Here is a 27,291-nt window from a genome sequence, read left to right as displayed (position 1 = left end):
TACGAGCTCCTCTGTCTCCGTGACTCCACATGCTCCCGCTCCACCAACTGTCTATAATGAATTCTACAGCAGGACTAATACGAGCTCCTCTGTCTCAGTGACTCCACATGCTCCTGCTCCACCAACTGTCTATAATGAATTCTACAGCAGGACTAATACGAGCTCCTCTGTCTCAGTGACTCCACATGCTCCTGCTCCACCAACTGTCTATAATGAATTCTACAGCAGGACTAATACGAGCTCCTCTGTCTCAGTGACTCCACATGCTCCCGCTCCACCAACTGTCTATAATGAATTCTACAGCAGGACTAATACGAGCTCCTCTGTCTCAGTGACTCCACATGCTCCCGCTCCACCAACTGTCTATAATGAATTCTACAGCAGGACTAATACGAGCTCCTCTGTCTCAGTGACTCCACATGCTCCTGCTCCACCAACTGTCTATAATGAATTCTACAGCAGGACTAATACGAGCTCCTCTGTCTCAGTGACTCCACATGCTCCTGCTCCACCAACTGTCTATAATGAATTCTACAGCAGGACTAATACGAGCTCCTCTGTCTCAGTGACTCCACATGCTCCCGCTCCACCAACTGTCTATAATGAATTCTACAGCAGGACTAATACGAGCTCCTCTGTCTCCGTGACTCCACATGCTCCCTGCTCCACCAACTGTCTATAATGAATTCTACAGCAGGACTAATACGAGCTCCTCTGTCTCAGTGACTCCACATGCTCCCGCTCCACCAACTGTCTATAATGAATTCTACAGCAGGACTAATACGAGCTCCTCTGTCTCAGTGACTCCACATGCTCCCGCTCCACCAACTGTCTATAATGAATTCTACAGCAGGACTAATACGAGCTCCTCTGTCTCAGTGACTCCACATGCTCCTGCTCCACCAACTGTCTATAATGAATTCTACAGCAGGACTAATACGAGCTCCTCTGTCTCCGTGACTCCACATGCTCCCGCTCCACCAACTGTCTATAATGAATTCTACAGCAGGACTAATACGAGCTCCTCTGTCTCCGTGACTCCACATGCTCCTGCTCCACCAACTGTCTATAATGAATTCTACAGCAGGACTAATACGAGCTCCTCTGTCTCCGTGACTCCACATGCTCCTGCTCCACCAACTGTCTATAATGAATTCTACAGCAGGACTAATACGAGCTCCTCTGTCTCCGTGACTCCACATGCTCCCGCTCCACCAACTGTCTATAATGAATTCTACAGCAGGACTAATACGAGCTCCTCTGTCTCAGTGACTCCACATGCTCCCGCTCCACCAACTGTCTATAATGAATTCTACAGCAGGACTAATACGAGCTCCTCTGTCTCAGTGACTCCACATGCTCCCGCTCCACCAACTGTCTATAATGAATTCTACAGCAGGACTAATACGAGCTCCTCTGTCTCAGTGACTCCACATGCTCCTGCTCCACCAACTGTCTATAATGAATTCTACAGCAGGACTAATACGAGCTCCTCTGTCTCAGTGACTCCACATGCTCCCGCTCCACCAACTGTCTATAATGAATTCTACAGCAGGACTAATACGAGCTCCTCTGTCTCAGTGACTCCACATGCTCCTGCTCCACCAACTGTCTATAATGAATTCTACAGCAGGACTAATACGAGCTCCTCTGTCTCAGTGACTCCACATGCTCCCGCTCCACCAACTGTCTATAATGAATTCTACAGCAGGACTAATACGAGATCCTCTGTCTCAGTGACTCCACATGCTCCCGCTCCACCAACTGTCTATAATGAATTCTACAGCAGGACTAATACGAGCTCCTCTGTCTCAGTGACTCCACATGCTCCTGCTCCACCAACTGTCTATAATGAATTCTACAGCAGGACTAATACGAGCTCCTCTGTCTCAGTGACTCCACATGCTCCCGCTCCACCAACTGTCTATAATGAATTCTACAGCAGGACTAATACGAGCTCCTCTGTCTCCGTGACTCCACATGCTCCTGCTCCACCAACTGTCTATAATGAATTCTACAGCAGGACTAATACGAGCTCCTCTGTCTCAGTGACTCCACATGCTCCTGCTCCACCAACTGTCTATAATGAATTCTACAGCAGGACTAATACGAGCTCCTCTGTCTCAGTGACTCCACATGCTCCTGCTCCACCAACTGTCTATAATGAATTCTACAGCAGGACTAATACGAGCTCCTCTGTCTCAGTGACTCCACATGCTCCCGCTCCACCAACTGTCTATAATGAATTCTACAGCAGGACTAATACGGGCTCCTCTGTCTCAGTGACTCCACATGCTCCTGCTCCACCAACTGTCTATAATGAATTCTACAGCAGGACTAATACGAGCTCCTCTGTCTCAGTGACTCCACATGCTCCTGCTCCACCAACTGTCTATAATGAATTCTACAGCAGGACTAATACGAGCTCCTCTGTCTCAGTGACTCCACATGCTCCTGCTCCACCAACTGTCTATAATGAATTCTACAGCAGGACTAATACGAGCTCCTCTGTCTCCGTGACTCCACATGCTCCTGCTCCACCAACTGTCTATAATGAATTCTACAGCAGGACTAATACGAGCTCCTCTGTCTCAGTGACTCCACATGCTCCTGCTCCACCAACTGTCTATAATGAATTCTACAGCAGGACTAATACGAGCTCCTCTGTCTCAGTGACTCCACATGCTCCTGCTCCACCAACTGTCTATAATGAATTCTACAGCAGGACTAATACGAGCTCCTCTGTCTCAGTGACTCTACATGCTCCTGCTCCACCAACTGTCTATAATGAATTCTACAGCAGGACTAATACGAGCTCCTCTGTCTCAGTGACTCCACATGCTCCTGCTCCACCAACTGTCTATAATGAATTCTACAGCAGGACTAATACGAGCTCCTCTGTCTCAGTGACTCCACATGCTCCCGCTCCACCAACTGTCTATAATGAATTCTACAGCAGGACTAATACGAGCTCCTCTGTCTCAGTGACTCCACATGCTCCTGCTCCACCAACTGTCTATAATGAATTCTACAGCAGGACTAATACGAGCTCCTCTGTCTCAGTGACTCCACATGCTCCTGCTCCACCAACTGTCTATAATGAATTCTACAGCAGGACTAATACGAGCTCCTCTGTCTCCGTGACTCCACATGCTCCCGCTCCACCAACTGTCTATAATGAATTCTACAGCAGGACTAATACGAGCTCCTCTGTCTCAGTGACTCCACATGCTCCTGCTCCACCAACTGTCTATAATGAATTCTACAGCAGGACTAATACGAGCTCCTCTGTCTCAGTGACTCCACATGCTCCTGCTCCACCAACTGTCTATAATGAATTCTACAGCAGGACTAATACGAGCTCCTCTGTCTCAGTGACTCCACATGCTCCTGCTCCACCAACTGTCTATAATGAATTCTACAGCAGGACTAATACGAGCTCCTCTGTCTCAGTGACTCCACATGCTCCCGCTCCACCAACTGTCTAGAATGTGCACCAGGGAAAATGGATCGCGCTGCAGGCAGCATAAAGAAGAAAAATCCATGTTTAGAGCTGATAATTGATCACACGGTGCAATAATTAATTAAACTAATTGATTATTGAATGTTATGATGGACACAGCTTTCTAGAACCAAGTCATACACGGCCTCTGCTCAACAAACTCTTAACTCCAGAACGAATCGTTTGCAGTTTGTGAGCTGCGTTCACTTTCACGACAGTCAAGCAATGCATTCCTCCAAAAGTTGTACACAAGCTAGTCCGGTTGCGGCCACAACTAGTACTTGTTTCAAATGTATGAAGAAATATTCTTAGTTGTACGTATGTCGAACATTTAGAGGTCGACCTATTATGATTTTTCAACGCCGATACCGATTATTGGAGGACCAAAAAAGCCGATACCGATTAATCGGCCGATATATACTTGTGTATTGATTTTAAGAAAGGCATTGATGTTTATGGTTAGGTACACATTGGAGCAAGACAGTCCTTTTTTGCGAATACGCACAGCATTGATTATATGCAACGCAGGACACGCTAGATAAACTAGTAATATCATCAACCATGTGTAGTTAACTAGTGATTATGATTGATTGATTTTTATAAGATACGTTTAATGCTAGCTGGCAACTTACCTTGGCCTCTTACTGCATTCGCGTAACAGGCAGTCTCCTCGTGGAGTGCAATGTAATCAGGTGGTTAGAGCGTTGAACAAGTAAACTGTACAGGTCGCAATGGTGGGTAGTGTATGGGGCTTTGGTGACAAAACGGATGGCACTGTGTATTCATTGAGTTTGTTGAGTATTGGAGACTATTTTATAGATGACATCACCGAAGTCGAGGATCGGTAGGATGGTCAGTTTTACGAGGGAATGTTTGGCAGCATGAGTGAAGGATGCTTTGTTGCGATATAGGAAGCCGATTCTAGATTTCATTTTGGATTGGAGATGCTTAATATGAGTCTGGAAGGAGAGTTTACAGTCTAACCAGAAACCCAGGTATTTGTAGTTGTCCACGTATTCTAAGTCAGAGCCGTCCAGAGTAGTGATGCTGGACGGGCGAGCAGCAGCGGGCAGTGATTGGTTGAATAGCGTGCATTTAGTTTTACTAGTGTTTAAGAGCAGTTGGAGGCCACGGAAGGAGAGTTATATGGCATTGAAGCTCGTTTGGAGGTTAGTTAACACAGTGTCCAAAGAAGGGCCAGATGTATACAGAATGGTGTCGTCTGCGTAGAGGTGGATCAGAGAATCACCAGCAGCAAGATCAACATCATTGATGTATGCAGAAAAGAGAGTCGGCCCGAGAATTGAACCCCGTGGCACCCCCATAGAGACTGTCAGAGGTCCGGACAACAGTCCGTCCGATTTGACACACTGAACTCTATCAGAGAAGTAGTTGGTAAACCAGGCGAGGCAATCATTTGAGAAACCAAGGCTGTCGAGTCTGCCAATAAGAATGTAGTGATTGACAGAGTCGAAAGCCTTGGCCAGGTCGATGAATACGGCTGCACAGTAATGTCTCTTATCGATGGCGGTTATGATGTTGTTTAGAACCTTGAGCGTGGCTGAGGTGCACCCATGACCAGCTCTGAAGCCAGATTGCATAGCGGAGAAGGTATGGTGGGAATCGAAATGGTCAGTAATCTGTTTGTTAACTTGGCTTTCGAAGACCTTAGAAAGACAGGGTAGGATAGATATAGGTCTGTAGCAGTTTGGGTCTAGAGTGTCACCCCCTTTGAAGAGGGGGATGACCGTGGCAGCTTTCCAATCTTTGGGAATCTCAGAAAGAGAGGTTGAACAGGCTAGTAATAGGGGTTGCAACAATTTTGGCAGATAATTTTAGAAAGAGAGGGTCCAGATTGTCTAGCCCGGCTGATTTGTAGGGTTCCAGATTTTGCAGCTCTTTCAGAACATCAGCTATCTGGATTTGGGTAAAGGTGAAATGGTAGGGGCTTTGGCGGGTTGCTGTGGAGGGTGCCGGGCAGTTGACCGGGGTAGGGGTTGCCAAGTGGAAAGCATGGCCAGCCGTAGAGAAATGCTTATTGAAATTGGGAAGGTGACTCTCCTATATACACACAGAGAAATCAGCAGTCTTTCTGGACATGAGAAAACAACGGTCTCTGTCATGAGAGATGTATACAGTGCAGAGACTAAAACATGTTTCTCCACAGGGCGTTCTCTTGGACTCCTCAGATTTACAGTACATCTCACTGCACACTGACCCTGTATAAAATCATTATCATGTCTTCAGTGAGAACGGCTGTGTATTCCCAGCCTGTTGGAGAGATAATGTAAAGATGATAGACTCCAGCCATGCTGAGAGTTGAGCTGTGACCTTTTGAAGAAACTTCAACAGAGCTAGCTGCCACTAGAACACACATGTTGTCCACATTTAGATCCAGCCTCAGAACAGCACAGCAGAGGCCTCCAGAAATAGCATGAAGCCTGGGGTACGGGTGAGGAGGACAGCTGGGTGACAGAGCCTATGAATGGGGACAGGGCAGATGTAATGTACTTTTGGGCTCTAGGGGTAACCTAGGGCCTTTGGATTAGAATGTACTGTCTAGGAACAAGGAACGACATACAGGACAGCCAGCACCTAATGCAACATCAGTCCAAGACCAGACCAGAACAGAATAGAACAAACCTGACCAGACCAGACCAAACCAGACCAGACCAGACCAAACCAGACCAAACCAAACCAGGGCACCAAACCAGACCAAACAAGACCAGAAAAGACCAAACCAGTCCAAACCAGACCAGACCAAACCAGACCAGACCTGAACAGATAAAACCAGACCAAACCAGACCAAACCAAACCAGACCGGAACAGATCAAACCAGACCGGACCAAACCAGACCAGACCTGAACAGATCAAACCAGACCGGACCTGAACAGATCAATCCAGACAAGACCTGAACAGATCAAACCAGACCGGACCTGAACAGATCAAACCAGACCAGACCTGAACAGATCAATCCAGACCAGACCTGAACAGATCAATCCAGACCAGACCAGAACAGATCAATCCAGACCAGACCTGAACAGATCAATCCAGACCAGACCTGAACAGATCAATCCAGACCAGACCTGAACAGATCAAAACAGACCAGACCTGAACAGATCAATCCAGACCAGACCTGAACAGATCAAACCAGACCGGACCTGAACAGATTTTTTTTTTTTTAAATGTTATTTCACCTTTATTTAACCAGGTAGGCCAGATCACCTTTATTTAACCAGGTAGCCAGTTGCGAACACTTTCTCATTTCCAACTGTGACCTGGCCAAGATAAAACAAAGCAGTGTGAACAGACAACACAGATTACACATGGAATAATCAATAAACAAGCCAATAACACAACACTTTCAGATTTCCAACTGTGACCTGGCCAAGATAAAGCAAAGCAGTGTGACACAGACAACACAGATTACACATGGAATAATCAATAAACAAGCCAATAACACAACACTTTCTCATTTCCAACTGCGACCTGGCCAAGATAAAGCAAAGCAGTGTGACACAGACAACAACACACGTGGAGTAATCAATAAACAAGCCAATAACACAACAAACAAGTCAATGACACAGTAGAAAAAAGAAAGTCTATATACAGTGTGTTGAAAAGGCATAAGGAGGTAGGCAATAAATAGGCCATAGGAGCGAAAAATTACAATTTAGCAGATTAACACTGGAGTGATAAATGAGCAGATGATGATGTGCAAGTAGAGATACTAGTGTGCAAAAGAGCAGCAAAGTAAATAAAACAATGTGGGGATGAGGTAGATCTACAGCCACAAAGTCAGATTCTACAGCCACAAAGTCAGATTCCACAGTCACAAAGTAAGATTCCACAGCCACAAAGTCAGATTCCACAGCCACAAAGTCAGATTCCACAGCCACAAAGTCAGATTCCACAGCCACAAAGTCAGATTCCACAGCCACAAAGTCAGATTCCACAGCCACAAAGTCAGATTCTACAGCCACAGTCAGATTCTACAGCCACAAAGTCAGATTCTACTAACACAAAGTCAGATTCAACAGCCACAAAGTCAGATTCCACAGTCACAACGTCAGATTCAACAGCCACAATGTCAGATTCTACAAACACAAAGTCAGATTCTACAGCCACAAAGCCAGATTCCACAGTTTTTGGGTCTTAATTTAAGGTTAGGTTAGGCATAAGGTTAGGGATAAAGTTAGAGTTTTGTTAATGGGTTTGGTTCATGACTTTGTGGGTTAAGAAGGTTGTGGTCGCCAGTCCACCCATTACACCATCTTGTGTATTTTATTTGTATCCCCATTAGTTCCTGGCAAGTCAGCAGCTACTCTTCCTGGGGTTTATTATGGATCCCCATTAGTTCATGCCAAGGCAGCAGCTACTCTTACTGGGGTTTATTATGGATCCCCATTTAGTTCCTGCCAAGGCAGCAGCTACTCTTACTGGGGTTTATTATGGATCCCCATTAGTTCCTGCCAAGGCAGCAGCTACTCTTCCTGGGGTTTATTATGGATCCAGTTCCTGCCAAGGCAACAGCTACTCTTCCTGGGGTTTATTATGGATCTAGTTCCTGCCAAGGCAGCAGCTACTCTTCCTGGGGTTTATTATGGATCCAGTTCCTGCCAAGGCAGCAGCTACTCTTCCTGGGGTTTATTATGGATCCAGTTCCTGCCAAGGCAGCAGCTAATCTTCCTGGGGTTTATTATGGATCCAGTTCCTGCCAAGGCAGCAGCTAATCTTCCTGGGGTTTATTATGGATCCAGTTCCTACCAGCTAATCTTCCTGGGGTTTATTATGGATCCAGTTCCTGCCAAGGCAGCAGCTAATCTTCCTGGAGTTTATTATGGATCCAGTTCCAGCCAAGGAAGTAGCTACTCTTCCTGGGGTTTATTATGGATCCAGTTCCTGCCAAGGCAGCAGCTACTCTTCCTGGGGTTTAATATGGATCCAGTTCCTGCCAAGGCAGCAGCTACTCTTCCTGGGGTTTATTATGGATCCAGTTCCTGCCAAGGCAGCAGCTAATCTTCCTGGGGTTTATTATGGATTCAGTTCCTGCCAAGGCAGCAGCTACTCTTCATGGGGTTTATTATGGATCCCCATTAGTTCCTGGCAAGGCAGCAGCTACTCTTCCTGGGGTTTATTATGGATCCAGTTCCTGCCAAGGCAGCAGCTAATCTTCCTGGGGTTTATTATGGATCCAGTTCCTGCCAAGGCAGCAGCTACTCTTCCTGGGGTTTATTATGGATCCCCATTAGTTCCTGCCAAGGCAGCAGCTACTCTTCCTGGGGTTTATTATGGATCCCCATTAGTTCCTGCCAAGGCAGCAGCTACTCTTCCTGGGGTTTATTATGGATCCCCATTAGTTCCTGCCAAGGCAGCAGCTACTCTTCCTGGGGTTTATTATGGATCCCCATTAGTTCCTGCCAAGGCAGCAGCTACTCTTCCTGGGGTTTATTATGGATCCCCATTAGTTCCTGCCAAGGCAGCAGCTACTCTTCCTGGGGTTTATTATGGATCCCCATTAGTTCCTGCCAAGGCAGCAGCTACTATTCCTGGGGTTTATTATGGATCCCCATTAGTTCCTGCCAAGGCAGCAGCTACTCTTCCTGGGGTTTATTATGGATTCCCATTAGTTCCTGCCAAGGCAGCAGCTACTCTTCCTGGGGTTTATTATGGATCCCCATTAGTTCATGCCAAGGCAGCAGCTACTCTTCCTGGGGTTTATTATGGATCCCCATTAGTTCCTGCCAAGGCAGCAGCTACTCTTCCTGGGGTTTATTATGGATCCCCATTAGTTCCTGCCAAGGCAGCAGCTACTCTTCCTGGGGTTTATTATGGATCCCCATTAGTGGATCCAGCAACATTAAGACAGTTATATAGAGTTATAAATATTAATGAGTTGAATGGGGACCCCAATCTAGTCATTCTATTTCTATGCAGTCAGGGGTGTTATTACGGTGACCGCGGTAATTTGGCCAATTTACCAAGATTCCATGACCGTTACAGCCGTTACAGCCCTATTTTGAAGTTGAGGCAACATGTTTTCAGTGCGGCTCTCCGGACCTCGTTGAAGGCTGAATGCGGACCCCAGGGTAAAATTAGCTTGACATACTTGGCCTAGAGGAAGAGGGTTTGGCATGTTTGGCTCAGCAGTCTAAGGCACTGCATCTCATTGCTAGAGGCATCACTACAGACCCTGGTTCGATTCCAGGCTAATTTAATTTGCCTAAGAAAACATTAATTTCGCTCAGACAGTGGATGGTCCCAGTAGGTAGTTATGGTCGTTTGGATGGTCCCAGTAGATAGTTTAGGTCGTTTGGTTTGTCCCAGTAGGTAGTTTGGTTTGTCCCAGTAGGTAGTTTATGTCGTTTGGTTTGTCCTTGTAGGTAGTTTAGGTAGTTTGGGATGGTCGCAGTAGGTAGTTTAAGTTGTTTGGTTTGTCCCAGTAGGTAGTTTAGGTCGTTTGATTTGTCCCAGTAGGTAGTTTAGGTCGTTTGGTTTGTCCCAGTAGGTAGTTTAGGTCGTTTGATTTGTCCCAGTAGGTAGTTTAGCTCGTTCGGTTTGTCTCAGTAATTAGTTTAGGTCGTTTGGTTTGTCCCAGTAGGTAGTTTAGTTTGTCCCATTAGGTAGTTTAGGTCGTTTGTCCCTCTTACCTTCTCATAGTTGGTGGTGAGGACCAGGGATCCGTCGTCGTGGTAACAGGAGCTGACAGTAGCAGGAAGGAGCTGATCTTTGTCCCGCAGCCAGACAAGGGCCCCCTGAAACACAACATACAGATAGACAACATGAGACTGTAGCTAAATACTGTCTGCAACACAACCCAACAACAACCCAAAATGAGGGGCCCCTTGAAACACAACAGATAGAGAGACAGCATGACTCATAACAACAGAATAAAAGCATCATGTGGGAGCACGCTACTAGAACCTGATGCCTCTGGCTAAACACAAGATGCAACATGAATCTGTGTCAACTGAAGGGCCACTCAGAGGGGAAACAGAATAACACTTCATTCAGACAGAACACATTAGCTGGGAAGATGGAGATCATTTTCAAAGTTGCTGCCAACAGAGGGTTAACTGGACTAGTTACTGAGTCAGCCTCTGTCTGTCTGTCTGCCCATCATCTGAGCCAACTGTCTGTCTGCCCATCATCTGAGCCAACTGTCTGCCTGTCTGTCTGTCCATCATCTGAGCCAACTGTCTGCCCATCATCTGAGCCAACTGTCTGTCTGCCCAACATCTGAGCCAACTGTCTGTCTGTCTGTCTGCCCATCATCTGAGCCAACTGTCTGTCTGTCTGTCTGCCCATCATCTGAGCCAACTGTCTGTCTGTCTGTCTGCCCATCATCTGAGCCAACTCTCTCTCTCTCTCTCTGTCTGTCTGTCTGTCTGCCCATCCATCTGAGCCAACTCTCTGTCTGTCTGTCTGTCTGCCCATCATCTGATCCAACTGTCTGTCTGTCTGTCTGTCTGTCTGTCTGTCTGTCTGTCTGTCTGTCCTCCCATCCTGCTGCTACACAGTCATTAGTCTGTCTGCTCACACCCCCACCCTGCTCACACCCCCACCCCGCTAACACCCCCACCCCGCTAACACCCCGACCCCGCTAACACTCCCACCCCGCTAACACCCCCACCCTGCTCACCCCCACCCTGCTCACACCCCCACCCCGCTAACACCCCCACCCTAGTCACACCCCACCCTGCTCACACCTCCACTCCGCTAACACCCCACCCTGCTCACACCCCACCCTGCTCACACCCCACCCTGCTCACACCCCCACCCTGCTCACACCCCCACCCTGCTCACACCCCACCCTGCTCACACGCCCACCCTGCTCACACCCCACCCTGCTCACACCCCACCTTGCTCACACCCCCATCCTGCCCACACCCCCACCCTGCTCACACCCCCACCCCACCCTGCTCACACCCCACCTTGCTCACACCCCCATCCTGCTCACACCCCCACCCTGCTCACACCCCCACTCTGCTCACACCCCCACCCCACCCTGCTCACACCCCCACCCCACCCTGCTCACACCCCACCTTGCTCACACCCCCACCCTGCTCACACCCCACCCTGCTCACACCCCCACCCCACTCTGCTCACACCCCACCCTGCTCACACCCCCACCCCACTCTGCTCACACCCCCACACTGCCCACACCCCCACCCCACCCTGGTCACACCCCCATCCTGCTCACGCCCCCATCCTGCTCACACCCCCACCCTGGTCACACGCCCACCCTGCTCACACCCTGCCCACACCCCCACCCCATCCTGCTCACACCCCCACACTGCTCACACCCCCACCCTGGTCACACCCCCACCCTGGTCACACCCCCACCCCACCCTGGTCACACCCCCACCCTGGTCACACCCCCACCTTGCTCACACCCCCACCCTGGTCACCCCCCACCCTGGTCACATCCCCACCCTGGTCACACCCCCACCCTGGTCACCCCCCACCCTGGTCACATCCCCACCCTGGTCACACCCCCACCCTGGTCACACCCCACCCTGGTCACACCCCACCCTGGTCACACCCCACCCTGGTCACACCCCCACCCTGGTCACACCCCCACCCTGGTCACACCCCTACCCTGGTCACACCCCCACCCTGGTCACACCCCCACCCTGGTCACACCCCCACCCTGGTCACACCCCCTCTCTGTTAATGTGGCAGAGTGACTGACCTCCCAGCCATGTCACAGTGAGGAGACAGGGATCTGTAGCAGGACGCAATAGGAGGAATAGATGGTTGGAAAGCGAGGAGAGAAGACCTGCAATAACAGGAATCACTAGTCACTTCCTGTTGATGTTGGAGCACGCTAGGGACTGTCTGTCTACAGCCGAATGTGTCCTCTCCACTAGCTGACCACTGAAACTGGTTCTCATCCCAGCCTGGCCAAACAGTATGAGTCACCCAGGCGCCCGCGTTCAGTGGGGTAGTGAGGTGGAAAGAGAGTTGTTAGTCCAACAAGGCATAAAATGGAGAATATAAATAATCCTAAACCCTAAACACTAGACCCAAGGCCCTAACCTCAACACTCCCTACCTCTACACAAGGTTCTCATTTTTGGTGTAGTCACAGTCATCACCAAGACAGGGCTGGGTGTAGACAGAGTCAGAGTCATCACCAGGACAGGGCTGGGTGTAGACAGAGTCAGAGTCATCACCAGGACAAGGCTGGGTGTAGACAGAGTCAGAGTCATCACCAGGACAGGGCTGGGTGTAGACAGAGTCATCACCAGGACAGGGCTGGGTGTAGTCAGAGTCATCACCAGGACAGGGCTGGGTGTAGACAGAGTCAGAGTCATCACCAGGACAGGGCTGGGTGTAGACAGAGTCAGAGTCATCACCAGGACAGGGCTGGGTGTAGACAGAGTCATCACCAGGACAGGGCTGGGTGTAGTCAGAGTCATCACCCGGACAGGGCTGGGTGTAGTCAGAGTCATCACCAGGACAGGGCTGGGTGTAGTCAGAGTCAGAGTCATCACCAGGACAGGGCTGGGTGTAGTCAGAGTCAGAGTCATCACCAGGACAGGGCTGGGTGTAGACAGAGTCAGAGTCATCACCAGGACAGGGCTGGGTGTAGACAGAGTCAGAGTCATCACCAGGACAGGGCTGGGTGTAGACAGAGTCATCACCAGGACAGGGCTGGGTGTAGTCAGAGTCAGAGTCATCACCAGGACAGGGCTGGGTGTAGACAGAGTCATCACCAGGACAGGGCTGGGTGTAGTCAGAGCCATCACCAGGACAGGGCTGGGTGTAGACAGAGTTAGAGTCATCACCAGGACAGGGCTGGGTGTAGACAGAGTCATCACCAGGACAGGGCTGGGTGTAGTCAGAGTCATCACCAGGACAGGGCTGGGTGTAGACAGAGTCAGAGTCATCACCAGGACAGGGCTGGGTGTAGACAGAGTCATCACCAGGACAGGGCTGGGTGTAGACACCATTCCAGCCGACGCTTGGCTTTGTGCACGGTAATCTTAGGTTTGTGTGCAGCTGCTCTGCCATGGAAACCCATTTCATGAAGCTCCCGACGAACAGTTATTGTGCTGACGTTGCTTCCAGAGGCAGTTTGGAACTCGGTAGTGAGTGATGCAACCGAGGAAAGAGGATCTTTACACTTTAGATGATCTTTACCACTTGGCGGTCCCGTTCTGTGAGCTTGTGTGGCCTACCACTCGGTGGTCCCGTTCTGTGAGCTTGTGTGGCCTACCACTCGGTGGTCCCGTTCTGTGAGGTTGTGTGGCCTACCACTCGGCGGTCCCGTTCTGTGAGGTTGTGTGGCCTACCACTCGGCGGTCCCGTTCTGTGAGGTTGTGTGGCCTACCACTCGGTGGTCCCGTTCTGTGAGGTTGTGTGGTCTACCACTCGGTGGTCCCGTACTGTGAGGTTGTGTGGTCTACCACTCGGTGGTCCCGTTCTGTGAGGTTGTGTGGCCTACCACTCGGTGGTCCCGTTCTGTGAGGTTGTGTGGCCTACCACTCGGTGGTCCCGTTCTGTGAGGTTGTGTGGCCTACCACTCGGCGGTCCCGTTCTGTGAGGTTGTGTGGCCTACCACTCGGTGGTCCCGTTCTGTGAGGTTGTGTGGCCTACCACTCGGCGGTCCCGTTCTGTGAGGTTGTGTGGCCTACCACTCGGTGGTCCCGTTCTGTGAGCTTGTGTGGCCTACCACTCGGCGGTCCCGTTCTGTGAGGTTGTGTGGCCTACCACTCGGCGGTCCCGTTCTGTGAGGTTGTGTGGCCTACCACTCGGTGGTCCCGTTCTGTGAGGTTGTGTGGTCTACCACTCGGTGGTCCCGTTCTGTGAGCTTGTGTGGTCTACCACTCGGTGGTCCCGTTCTGTGAGGTTGTGTGGCCTACCACTCGGCGGTCCCGTTCTGTGAGGTTGTGTGGCCTACCACTCGGTGGTCCCTTCTGTGAGGTTGTATGGCCTACCACTCGGTGGTCCCGTTCTGTGAGGTTGTGTGGCCTACCACTCGGTGGTCCCGTTCTGTGAGGTTGTGTGGCCTACCACTCGGTGGTCCCGTTCTGTGAGGTTGTGTGGCCTACCACTCGGCGGTCCCGTTCTGTGAGCTTGTGTGGCCTACCACTCGGCAGTCCCGTTCTGTGAGCTTGTGTGGCCTACCACTCGGCGGTCCCGTTCTGTGAGCTTGTGTGGCCTACCACTCGGCGGTCCCGTTCTGTGAGCTTGTGTGGCCTACCACTCGGCGGTCCCGTTCTGTGAGGTTGTGTGGCCTACCACTCGGCGGTCCCGTTCTGTGAGGTTGTGTGGCCTACCACTCGGCGGTCCCGTTCTGTGAGGTTGTGTGGCCTACCACTCGGCGGTCCCGTTCTGTGAGGTTGTGTGGTCTACCACTCGGCGGTCCAGTTCTGTGAGCTTGTGTGGCCTACCACTCGGTGGTCCCGTTCTGTGAGCTTGTGTGGCCTACCACTTCGCGGCTGAGCTGTTGTTGCTCCTAGATGTTTCCACTTCACAATAACAGCACTTAAAGTTGACCGGAGCAGCTCTAGCAGGGCAGGAATTTGCCGGTGCCACGTTGAAAGTCAGTTTTTGCACATTTGATATTGCCTATAGGGCTGGGACAATGGCTGGCAAGTGAGCTGTGTCACATACCTAAAATAACATTGTGGGACTGCAGTTGGTTTCGGGACCAGTTCTTGTAAAAGCGGGCATGAGTCAGACAGATTGCCAGCCGGTGAGTGCTGGGTGCAGTATGAAAAGCCGCTAGTGAGGGCAGGAGCGGGATGAAGAAATCAATCCCCTGTAGATCTCTACTTTGTGTTTTTCATTGTGATCATCACACCCCATTAGAGACAGAGAAAAAGCGATGGATCATTCAGCCAGCAGCACTCTGGTCTAAAAACCTGTTCCATTAAAGAAAGATCAAGGTTATTTTCTCTTTAATGGAACACAGCTAAATGTAGCTCCAGAAACTCACCAGGGACGGGAGGCTTGGACGGGGAGTAGAGGCTGTACATTAGGAGAGGGCTGGGTATGTGTGTGAGTGTGCGAGCCAATGTGTGTCTGGGACAGGGAGAGGAAGGCTGAGGTACACGATAAGGTACATGATAATACTCTGTTCCATTGTCTAGAAGCAGACTAGAGGTTAATATAGAAACAAGATAATACTCTGTTCCATTGTCTGAAAGCAAACTAAATCAAATTACATTGTATTTGTCAAATGCTTACGTGTAAAGCCGTCATCAAGGCAAAGTGTGGCTTCTTTGAAGAATCTCAAGCATAAAATATATTTTGATTTGTTTAATATTTTTTGGTTATTACATGATTCCATTTATGTGTTATTTCATAGTTTTGATGTCTTCACTATTATTCTACAATGTAGAAAATAAAGAAAACCCCTTGAATGAGTAGTTGTGTCCAAACATTTGACTGGTAGTGTATATAAACTCATCAAAAAAATATTTTTTATTTTCAGCAAACTTAACTTGTGTAAATATTTGTATGAACATAACAAGATTTAACAACTGAGACATAAACTGAACAAGTTCCACAGACATGTGACTAACAGAAATTGAATAATGTGTCCCTGAACAAAGAGGGGAGGGGGTCAAAATCAAAAGTAACAGTCAGTATCTGGTGTGGCCACCAGCTGCATTAAGTACTGCAGTACATCTCCTCTTCATGGACTGCACCAGCTTTCCATGTTATTGCTGTGAGATGTTACCCCACTCTTCCACCAAGGCACCCATTTCTGGGGGGAATGGCCCTAGCCCTCACCCTCTGATCCAACAGGTCCCAGACGTGCTCAATGGGATTGAGGTCCGGGCTCTTCGCTGGCTATGGCAGAACACTGACATTAATGTCTTGCAGGAAATCACACACAGAAAGAGCTGTATGGCGGGTGGCATTGTCATGCTGGAGGGTCATGTCAGGGTGAGCCTGCAGGAAAGGTACCACATGAGGGAGGAGGATGTCTTCCCTGTAATGCACAGCGTTGAGATTGCCTACAGTGACAAAATGCTCACCCCAGACCATGACGGACCCTCCACCTCCAAATCGATCCCGCTCCAGAGTACAGGCCTCAGTGTAATGCTCACCCCAGACCATGAAGGACCCTCCACCTCCAAATCGATACCGCTCCAGAGTACAGGCCTCAGTGTAATGCTCATTCCTTTGACGATAAACGCGAATCCGACCATCACCCCTGGTGAGACAAAACCGCAACTCGTCAGTGAAGAGCACTTTTTGCCAGTCCTGTCTGGTCCAGTGACGGTGGGTTTGTGCCCATAGGCGACGTTGCTGCCGGTGATGTCTGGTGAGTACCTGCCTTACAACAGGCCTACACGCCGTCAGTCCAGCCTCTCTCAGCCTATTGCGGACAGTCTGAGCACTGATGGAGGGATAGTGCGTTCTTGGTGTAACTCGGGCAGTTGTTGTTGCCATCCTGTACTGCGAGGACGATCAGCTGTCCGTCCTGTCTCCCTGTAGCGCTGTCTTAAAGTATTGTAGGCACAAAACTACCTTCATATTTCAGGAATCCACCCTTTCCACAGTGGGGTCACATTAGTTTGCAGGTCAAACTGTTCGAGAAGACCGATTTTCGGGATGTCTCATGGTTTGACAAACACTGCTCTGCCACCTTTCAACGCAGATGTGGAAGTGCAACATCGGTGGATTGAGACGCATCCAATGGAACAAAAAATTATTATTATTTATTATTAGATTCGATCCTAGGGTGCTAACGGTCAGCGGCCACGGAGAGCGAGATCACACGAAGAAGAGGCATTGAAGGCATTTAGTTAGACGTCGACGAATCACTGTATTAATGAAGCCGGTGACTGATGTGGTAAACTCCTCAATGTTATCGGATGAACCGCGGAACATAGCGAAACAGTAGCTTAGCATCCGCTTCATCAGACCACTTCCGTATTGAGCACGTCACTGGTACTTCCTGTTTTGTAGGCGTTGTATGCATTTCTGTGTGTGGAGTAAAGGTGATCAAGAGTTTTGTTTGCCTCTAGTTGCACAGTTTGACATGCTGGCGAAAATGAGGTAATGGATTTCAGAGGTCCGGAGTGAGCAGAACGTCCAGAACTGCCGACACGTTGACCTAGAAATCTGGATCCAAATGGATGTCCAGAAGCCGCGTCATAGGAAATAATGGAGGAGACCAGTTGAGGTCAGCATAAAAAATAGAATCGGTCAGGAGCCTAAAATAAAGGCTGCAATCCACCGCAGCCAGAGTCTAACTGGCCACTGCTGGGATATCTCTGTGCATGTAGGGCACAGATCGGATTTAACTAGAGGTTAACATAAAAACATAAGGCTGAAGATAACACTTCAGATGTGTCCCAAATGGCACCCTATTCCCTATATAGAGGCCTACACTCTTAGAAAAAAAGGTGCTATGTAGAACCTAAAAGGGTTCTTCGGCTGTCCTCATAGGAGAACCCTTTGAAGAACCCTTTTTGGTTCCGAGTAGAAACCTTTTTGGTTCCAGGTAGAAATCTTTAGGGATCCATGTAGAACCTTTTTCCATGGATACCAAATGGGTTCAAGCTGAAACCCAAAAGGGTTCTCCTACGGCGACGGCAGAAGAACCCTTTTTTCTAAGAGTGTATAGTCCTGGAGTGTATAGTCCCTGGAGTGTATAGTCCCTGGAGTGTATAGTCCTGCCTGGAGTGTATAGTCCCTGGAGTGTATAGTCCCTGGAGTGTATAGTCCTGGAGTGTATAGTCCTGGAGTGTATAGTCCTTGGAGTGTATAGTCCCTGGAGTGTATAGTCCCTGGAGTGTATAGTCCCTGGAGTGTATAGTCCTGCCTGGAGTGTATAGTCCTGCCTGGAGTGTATAGTCCTGGAGTGTATAGTCCTGGAGTGTATAGTCCCTGGAGTGTATAGTCCTGGAGTGTATAGTCCCTGGAGTGTATAGTCCTGGAGTGTATAGTCCTGGAGTGTATAGTCCTGGAGTGTATAGTCCCTGGAGTGTATAGTCCCTGGAGTGTATAGTCCCAGGAGTGTATAGTCCCAGGAGTGTATAGTCCCTGGAGTGTATAGTCCCTGGAGTGTATAGTCCTGCCTGGAGTGTATAGTCCTGGAGTGTATAGTCCCTGGAGTGTATAGTCCCTGGAGTGTATAGTCCCTGGAGTGTATAGTCCTGCCTGGAGAGTGTATAGTCCCTGGAGTGTATAGTCCCTGGAGTGTATGGTCCCTGGAGTGTATAGTCCCTGGAGTGTATAGTCCTGGAGTGTATAGTCTTGGAGTGTATAGTCCCTGGAGTGTATAGTCCTGCCTGGAGTGTATGGTCCCTGGAGTGTATAGTCCCTGGAGTGTATAGTCCTGCCTGGAGTGTATAGTCCTGGAGTGTATAGTCCCTGGAGTGTATAGTCCCTGGAGTGTATAGTCCTGCCTGGAGAGTGTATAGTCCCTGGAGTGTATAGTCCCTGGAGTGTATAGTCCTGCCTGGAGTGTATAGTCCTGGAGCGTATAGTCCCTGGAGTGTATGGTCCCTGGAGTGTATAGTCCCTGGAGTGTATAGTCCTGGAGTGTATAGTCTTGGAGTGTATAGTCCCTGGAGTGTATAGTCCCTGGAGTGTATGGTCCCTGGAGTGTATAGTCCCTGGAGTGTATAGTCCTGGAGTGTATAGTCCTGGAGTGTATAGTCCTGGAGTGTATAGTCCTGGAGTGTATAGTCCCTGGAGTGTATAGTCCTGGAGTGTATAGTCTTGGAGTGTATAGTCCTGGAGTGTATAGTCCCTGGAGTGTATAGTCCCTGGAGTGTATAGTCCCTGGAGTGTATAGTCCCTGGAGTGTATAGTCCTGCCTGGAGAGTGTATAGTCCCTGGAGTGTATAGTCCCTGGAGTGTATAGTCCTGGAGTGTATAGTCCCTGGAGTGTATAGTCCTGGAGTGTATAGTCCCTGGAGTGTATAGTCCTGCCTGGAGAGTCTATAGTCCTGGAGTGTATAGTCCCTGGAGTGTATAGTCCCTGGAGTGTATAGTCCTGCCTGGAGAGTGTATAGTCCCTGGAGTGTATAGTCCCTGGAGTGTATAGTCCTGCCTGGAGTGTATAGTCCTGGAGTGTATGGTCCCTGGAGTGTATAGTCCCTGGAGTGTATAGTCCTGGAGTGTATAGTCTTGGAGTGTATAGTCCCTGGAGTGTATAGTCCTGCCTGGAGTGTATGGTCCCTGGAGTGTATAGTCCCTGGAGTGTATAGTCCTGCCTGGAGTGTATAGTCCTGGAGCGTATAGTCCCTGGAGTGTATGGTCCCTGGAGTGTATAGTCCCTGGAGTGTATAGTCCTGGAGTGTATAGTCTTGGAGTGTATAGTCCCTGGAGTGTATAGTCCCTGGAGTGTATGGTCCCTGGAGTGTATAGTCCCTGGAGTGTATAGTCCTGGAGTGTATAGTCCTGGAGTGTATAGTCCTGGAGTGTATAGTCCTGGAGTGTATAGTCCCTGGAGTGTATAGTCCTGGAGTGTATAGTCTTGGAGTGTATAGTCCTGGAGTGTATAGTCCCTGGAGTGTATAGTCCCTGGAGTGTATAGTCCCTGGAGTGTATAGTCCTGGAGTGTATAGTCCTGGAGTGTATAGTCCTGGAGTGTATAGTCCCTGGAGTGTATAGTACTGGAGTGTATAGTCCTGGAGTGTATAGTCCCTGGAGTGTATAGTCCCTGGAGTGTATAGTCCCTGGAGTGTATAGTCCTGGAGTGTATAGTCCTGGAGTGTATAGTCCTGGAGTGTATAGTCCCTGGAGTGTATAGTACTGGAGTGTATAGTCCTGGAGTGTATAGTCCCTGGAGTGTATAGTCCCTGGAGTGTATAGTCCCTGGAGTGTATAGTCCTGGAGTGTATAGTCCCTGGAGTGTATAGTCCTGGAGTGTATAGTCCCTGGAGTGTATAGTCCTGGAGTGTATAGTCCTGGAGTGTATAGTCCTGGAGTCCCTGGTCAAAATAACTATATATGGAAACAGCAGACAATCATTAAAGATGAAACAACCATATTGACCAGTTAGCCAGATGTTAACCATTGTTATCACATGGTGAATGAATGGCTAGACGACATAAGGAAAAACACTGTAGACCTAACTATGTTCTATGTTATTCCCTTATCCAGGTCTCCATTGGGAAAGAAGGACTAATTCTGACCTCAATGGAACTTCCTTGTTAATAAATCCAGGTCAAATTAAATTGAACCCTTTTAGTATAGGCTACTGTTGCTATGTGCTGTGACCCTATAATGGTGTGTGGTTATAGTTACTGTGCCTGGTACCAGTGTAGAAAAGAAAAGCTGCAGCATGTGGTCTGGTCTGACGGAGCAGAGGCCTGCGTTCCAAATAACACCCTATTCCCTATCTAGTGGTCAAAAGTAGTGCACTAGATAGGGAATAGGGTGCTAAGTAGTGCACTAGATAGGGAATAGGGTGCTAAGTAGTGCACTATATAGGGAATAGGGTGCTAAGTAGTGCACTATATAGGGAATGGGGTGCTAAGTAGTGCACTAGATAGGGAATAGGGTGCTAAGTAGTGCACTAGAATAGGGAATAGGGTGCCATTTGGAACATAAGCCAGAAGAGAATTACAGACCAACTGGTTTAGTTATTCTGTAGATGTAAGAAGATCAGCTGTTATTACGTAACTCCAAATTACAGAGCCAGACTGGTGTTTATACCACCGTCCAAATCCTGCTCTTTAGGCACTAACTGCCTCAGTGTATCAGATAAAGAGGATGGATTGAAGAGAGACAGAGAGTACGTTATTGAAATCAAATTAGATTCTACTACTATAACAAGAGATGATGATGCAGATCAACACCGCGGAAAGTGTTTGACGGCAGGCGAGTCATGAGTGGAATATATTTCAATAAAATGTATTTCTCAAATATATAAATAAATAAAAGATATGTAGATACAGTGTATTTGTCAAATATATGTGTAAAATACACAACCTGCTCAACCCGATGTTAATGTCTCTGTTGACCTCTGGCACCTTGGCATCGGTGATGTGTGTTCAACGACGCCATGGGAAGCCAGGCTTCCCAAAATACTTGACCAATAAAACCTCAATAAAATAATGTATATTTTGTCTCTTAATTCTGTCAATTCACAAGTGGCTGAATCTCACTGGAGAAATCATCAGGGCGAGGGAAACAGCGCCCCTCTGTCTCAGTATGTGTAACCCATGTATCTAATGCTGTCTGGCCAAAAAGAGTATGACATGTTTCCTCCGTGGCGTTTGATTGTTTGAAACCAGCACATTGATAAAACAATTAGACAATAATTAGCCAATCAGAGTTGAGCGGGTTGTCCTGGCGCAACCTAATTGTTTAGTAAACTGTCGGAAACGTTAACTTGACCATTCCTTAGGTCATATAACTGTTTGTTATAAGCAGTATTTGCTTTGTGTACTTCACTGGACAGATGTTTTCTCTCCGGGTTTTGTGATGAAACAAATGTGTAGCTGAATTGATTCCCCCAGACTGTTGTCTCTTTGTTGTTATGGTCTCATTGTATAGCACGGTGGTGAATGAACCAATGGGTTATAGAGCAAACAACGCAATTATCACAACATAGGTTGTAATATGGCTTTTATACAGGCTTGGCTTCCCCAGTGATTTTACCCACGCACAGCTACTGATTAGCATTAAGTTCCTAAAGTGGGGTTTTACATGCAAAAGTTGGATCATTGAGTGGTAGTTGAATCTGCAGCTATTGAGGTATAGTCTACCTGCCCCTTATGAAACATAAACACCTACTTTATTTGTACTATCTTGAAGACACTTGAACCAAATCTGTAGAAGAAGAGCAGATGTCGCTCATGGAGTAGTGCTTGTTCACCGCTCATGGAGTAGTGCTTGTTCACCGCTCATGGAGTAGTGCTTGTTCACCGCTCATGGAGTAGTGCTTGTTCACCGCTCATGGAGTAGTGCTTGTTCACCGCTCATGGAGTAGTGCTTGTTCACCGCTCATGGGGTAGTGCTTGTTCACCAACCTACCATTTGGTTTTTAAGTATTGAAACCAAACCATATGGATTTGAATGAAAAGTATTTGAATTAACATGAAAAGGAGAATGTAATAAGCAACATAATTTCAAATAGGTGATATGTCATATTAAACAGCATATTAACACTCTGAATAGGTCAGGAGCCAGACAGGGAGCCTAAGAAGATGATCTCAATCATTTCAAGGCTATAGCCGACAAAGAAATACATTGTTAAGCAATTGCAAGTGCTTGCAAGTGCGACACAATAGGCTGGTAGAGATATAAAGCACTCAGCATTTAAACAACATTTCATTGTATTAAATCATTGCCTTTGAATTTGTTTTTAGAATTCATTTTTAGAAACAGGAGTTTGGTCAGTCCCGGCTCATGTGTTGGTCCCTGGAGAGAAGATCAGTGGCTTCCGGCTCAGGTGTTGGTGCCTGGAGAGAAGAACAGCCGGGGAGAATATCCTCTCTGCCAAGGCTGAGCCACTGGGGATGCGAAACATCCTATCCAGGCTGGGCAGAGATGCAGAGTTGTTTTTTATTTTTCTATAGATAGGCCGAAAGGTTTTTAGGCAGAATAACTCAGTCTAAACGTAAAGCTCCTTATTGAACGTGGTAATATGCCAGGCCTAGATAACAAAACAAAAATTAACAAAACTTTTAAGAGATCAGATTTTTTGTTTATAAATACTTTGCTACAAACACTTATCTACCCACCTCGTTCCTTTCTGTTAGCATGTGCACGTAGTAAGTACACCTCTCTCTCTTTCAGGATACGTGTCTTTTCAGATTCCATAATGATTCTTTAGTTGTGGACACTACATCACTATACTCTTTCTCTTACTCTTGGTCCTCATCTTTTGTAAGTCACCTTGATTTATCACCTGTGTGTTCTATCAGTTTCTTTATGAAAATATTTTGTGAACTCCATTACAGTAGCTAAAGCAATTGGCTATTAGCAGGACACAAGTAGACTCCAGATGCACGCTGGGCCGGGCACGCCCTGAGCTCATGAATAGAGGGCTACTGGAGAGAAATTGGAGTGGATGAGAAGGCTGACACTCCAGCCTTTGGGAATCTCGCTCCAAGCTCCAGTCAAACTGGGCACATCCCGCTACTCCCTCCAGCTCCACCTCCGCTACTCTCTACACCTCCGCTACTCTCTACACCACCGCTACTCTCTACACCACTACTACTCTCTACACCTCCGCTACTCTACACCTCCGCTACTACTCCCTACACCTCCGCTACTACTCTCTACACCACCGCTACTCTCTACACCACCGCTACTCTCTACACCTCCGCTACTCTACACCTCCGCTACTACTCTCTACACCTCCGCTACTCTCTACACCTCCGCTACTCTCTACACCTCCGCTACTCTCTACACCTCCGCTACTCTCTACACCACCGCTACTCTACACCTCCGCTACTCTACACCTCCGCTACTACTCCCTACACCTCCGCTACTACTCTCTACACCTCCGCTACTCCTCTCTACACCTCCGCTACTCTATACACCTCCGCTACTCTCTACACCTCCGCTACTCTCTACACCTCCGCTACTCTCTACACCACCGCTACTCTCTACACCTCCGCTACTCTCTACACCTCCGCTACTACTCTCTACACCACTGCTACTCTACACCTCCGCTACTACTCCCTACACCTCCGCTACTCTCTACACCTCCGCTACTCCCTACACCTCCGCTACTCCCTACACCTCCGCTACTCCCTACACCTCCGCTACTCTCTACACCTCCGCTACTCTCTACACCTCCGCTACTCTCTACACCTCCGCTACTCCCTACACCTCCGCTACTCTCTACACCTCCGCTACTCTCTACACCTCCGCTACTCTCTACACCTCCGCTACTACTCCCTACACCTCCGCTACTCTCTACACCTCCGCTACTACTCTCTACACCACCGCTACTCTACACCTCCGCTACTACTCCCTACACCTCCGCTACTCTCTACACCACCGCTACTCCCTACACCTCCGCTACTCCCTACACCTCCGCTACTCCCTACACCTCCGCTACTCCCTACACCTCCGCTACTCTCTACACCTCCGCTACTCCCTACACCTCCGCTACTCCCAACACCTCCGCTACTCTCTACACCTCCGCTACTCTCTACACCTCCGCTACTCTACACCTCCGCTACTACTCCCTACACCTCCGCTACTCTCTACACCTCCGCTACTCCCTACACCACCGCTACTCTACACCTCCGCTACTCTCTACACCTCCGCTACTCTACACCTCCGCTACTCTCTACACCTCCGCTACTCTCTACACCTCCGCTACTCTACACCTCCGCTACTCTCTACACCTCCGCTACTACTCCCTACACCTCCGCTACTCTCTACACCTCCGCTACTCCCTACACCACCGCTACTCTACACCTCCGCTACTCTCTACACCTCCGCTACTCTACACCTCCGCTACTCTCTACACCTCCGCTACTCTCTACACCTCCGCTACTCTACACCTCCGCTACTCCCTACACCTCCGCTACTCTCTACACCTCCGCTACTACTCTCTACACCACCGCTACTCTACACCTCCGCTACTACTCTCTACACCTCCGCTACTACTCTCTACACCTCCGCTACTCCCTACACCTCCGCTACTACTCTCTACACCTCCACTACTCCCTACACCTCCGCTACTACTCCCTACACCTCCGCTACTCTCTACACCTCCGCTACTCTCTACACCACCGCTACTCTCTACACCACCGCTACTCTCTACACCTCCGCTACTCTACACCTCCGCTACTACTCCCTACACCTCCGCTACTACTCTCTACACCACCGCTACTCTCTACACCTCCGCTACTCTACACCTCCGCTACTACTCTCTACACCTCCGCTACTCTCTACACCTCCGCTACTCTCTACACCTCCGCTACTCTCTACACCTCCGCTACTCTCTACACCACCGCTACTCTACACCTCTGCTACTCTACACCTCCGCTACTACTCCCTACACCTCCGCTACTCCTCTCTACACCTCCGCTACTCCTCTCTACACCTCCGCTACTCCTCTCTACACCTCCGCTACTCTCTACACCTCCGCTACTCTCTACACCTCCGCTACTCTCTACACCTCCGCTACTACTCTCTACACCACCGCTACTCTACACCTCCGCTACTACTCCCTACACCTCCGCTACTCCCTACACCTCCGCTACTCCCAACACCTCCGCTACTCTCTACACCTCCGCTACTCTCTACACCTCCGCTACTCTACACCTCCGCTACTACTCCCTACACCTCCGCTACTCCCTACACCTCCGCTACTACTCCCTACACCTCCGCTACTCTCTACACCTCCGCTACTCCCTACACCACCGCTACTCTACACCTCCGCTACTCTCTACACCTCCGCTACTCTACACCTCCGCTACTCTCTACACCTCCGCTACTCTCTACACCTCCGCTACTCTCTACACCTCCGCTACTCTACACCTCCGCTACTCCCTACACCTCCGCTACTCTCTACACCTCCGCTACTACTCTCTACACCACCGCTACTCTACACCTCCGCTACTACTCTCTACACCTCCGCTACTACTCTCTACACCTCCGCTACTCCCTACACCTCCGCTACTACTCTCTACACCTCCACTACTCCCTACACCTCCGCTACTACTCCCTACACCTCCGCTACTCTCTACACCTCCGCTACTCTCTACACCACCGCTACTCTCTACACCACCGCTACTCTCTACACCTCCGCTACTCTACACCTCCGCTACTACTCCCTACACCTCCGCTACTACTCTCTACACCACCGCTACTCTCTACACCTCCGCTACTCTACACCTCCGCTACTACTCTCTACACCTCCGCTACTCTCTACACCTCCGCTACTCTCTACACCTCCGCTACTCTCTACACCTCCGCTACTCTCTACACCACCGCTACTCTACACCTCTGCTACTCTACACCTCCGCTACTACTCCCTACACCTCCGCTACTACTCTCTACACCTCCGCTACTCCTCTCTACACCTCCGCTACTCCTCTCTACACCTCCGCTACTCTCTACACCTCCGCTACTCTCTACACCTCCGCTACTCTCTACACCTCCGCTACTACTCTCTACACCACCGCTACTCTACACCTCCGCTACTACTCCCTACACCTCCGCTACTCCCTACACCTCCGCTACTCCCAACACCTCCGCTACTCTCTACACCTCCGCTACTCTTTACACCTCCGCTACTCTACACCTCCGCTACTACTCCCTACACCTCCGCTACTCCCTACACCTCCGCTACTCCCTACACCTCCGCTACTCTCTACACCTCCGCTACTCCCTACACCTCCGCTACTCCCTACACCTCCGCTACTCCCTACACCTCCGCTACTCTCTACACCACCGCTACTCTACACCTCCGCTACTACTCCCTACACCTCCGCTACTCTCTACACCTCCGCTACTGCCTACACCACCGCTACTCTACACCTCCGCTACTCTCTACACCTCCGCTACTCTACACCTCCGCTACTCTCTACACCTCCGCTACTCTCTACACCTCCGCTACTCTACACCTCCGCTACTCTCTACACCTCCGCTACTACTCCCTACACCTCCGCTACTCTCTACACCTCCGCTACTCCCTACACCACCACTACTCTACACCTCCGCTACTCTCTACACCTCCGCTACTCTACACCTCCGCTACTCTCTACACCTCAGCTACTCTCTACACCTCCGCTACTCTACACCTCCGCTACTCCCTACACCTCCGCTACTCTACACCTCCGCTACTCTCTACACCTCCGCTACTTTCTACACCTCCGCTACTCTCTACACCTC

The 27,291-nt window shown here is 49.3% G+C and overlaps 1 protein-coding gene across 1 annotated transcript in view; it reads right to left on the bottom strand.

The window, feature by feature from the left end:
• The window catches only part of LOC139404868 (unconventional myosin-X-like), a 297,547-nt gene that overhangs the window by 221,080 nt on the left and 49,176 nt on the right, over positions 1-27,291 (bottom strand). The window contains exon 2 of the mRNA XM_071147402.1: positions 10,153-10,257. Within this exon, the coding sequence (XP_071003503.1) occupies positions 10,153-10,257 (105 nt within the window). The remainder of the gene's footprint in view (positions 1-10,152; positions 10,258-27,291) is intronic.

The sequence above is a fragment of the Oncorhynchus clarkii genome, unplaced genomic scaffold (assembly GCF_045791955.1).
Source record: "Oncorhynchus clarkii lewisi isolate Uvic-CL-2024 unplaced genomic scaffold, UVic_Ocla_1.0 unplaced_contig_4472_pilon_pilon, whole genome shotgun sequence".
Taxonomy (NCBI): domain Eukaryota; kingdom Metazoa; phylum Chordata; class Actinopteri; order Salmoniformes; family Salmonidae; genus Oncorhynchus; species Oncorhynchus clarkii.
Note: the sequence above shows the minus strand (reverse complement) of the source record. Positions and strands in the feature narration are given on the sequence as shown.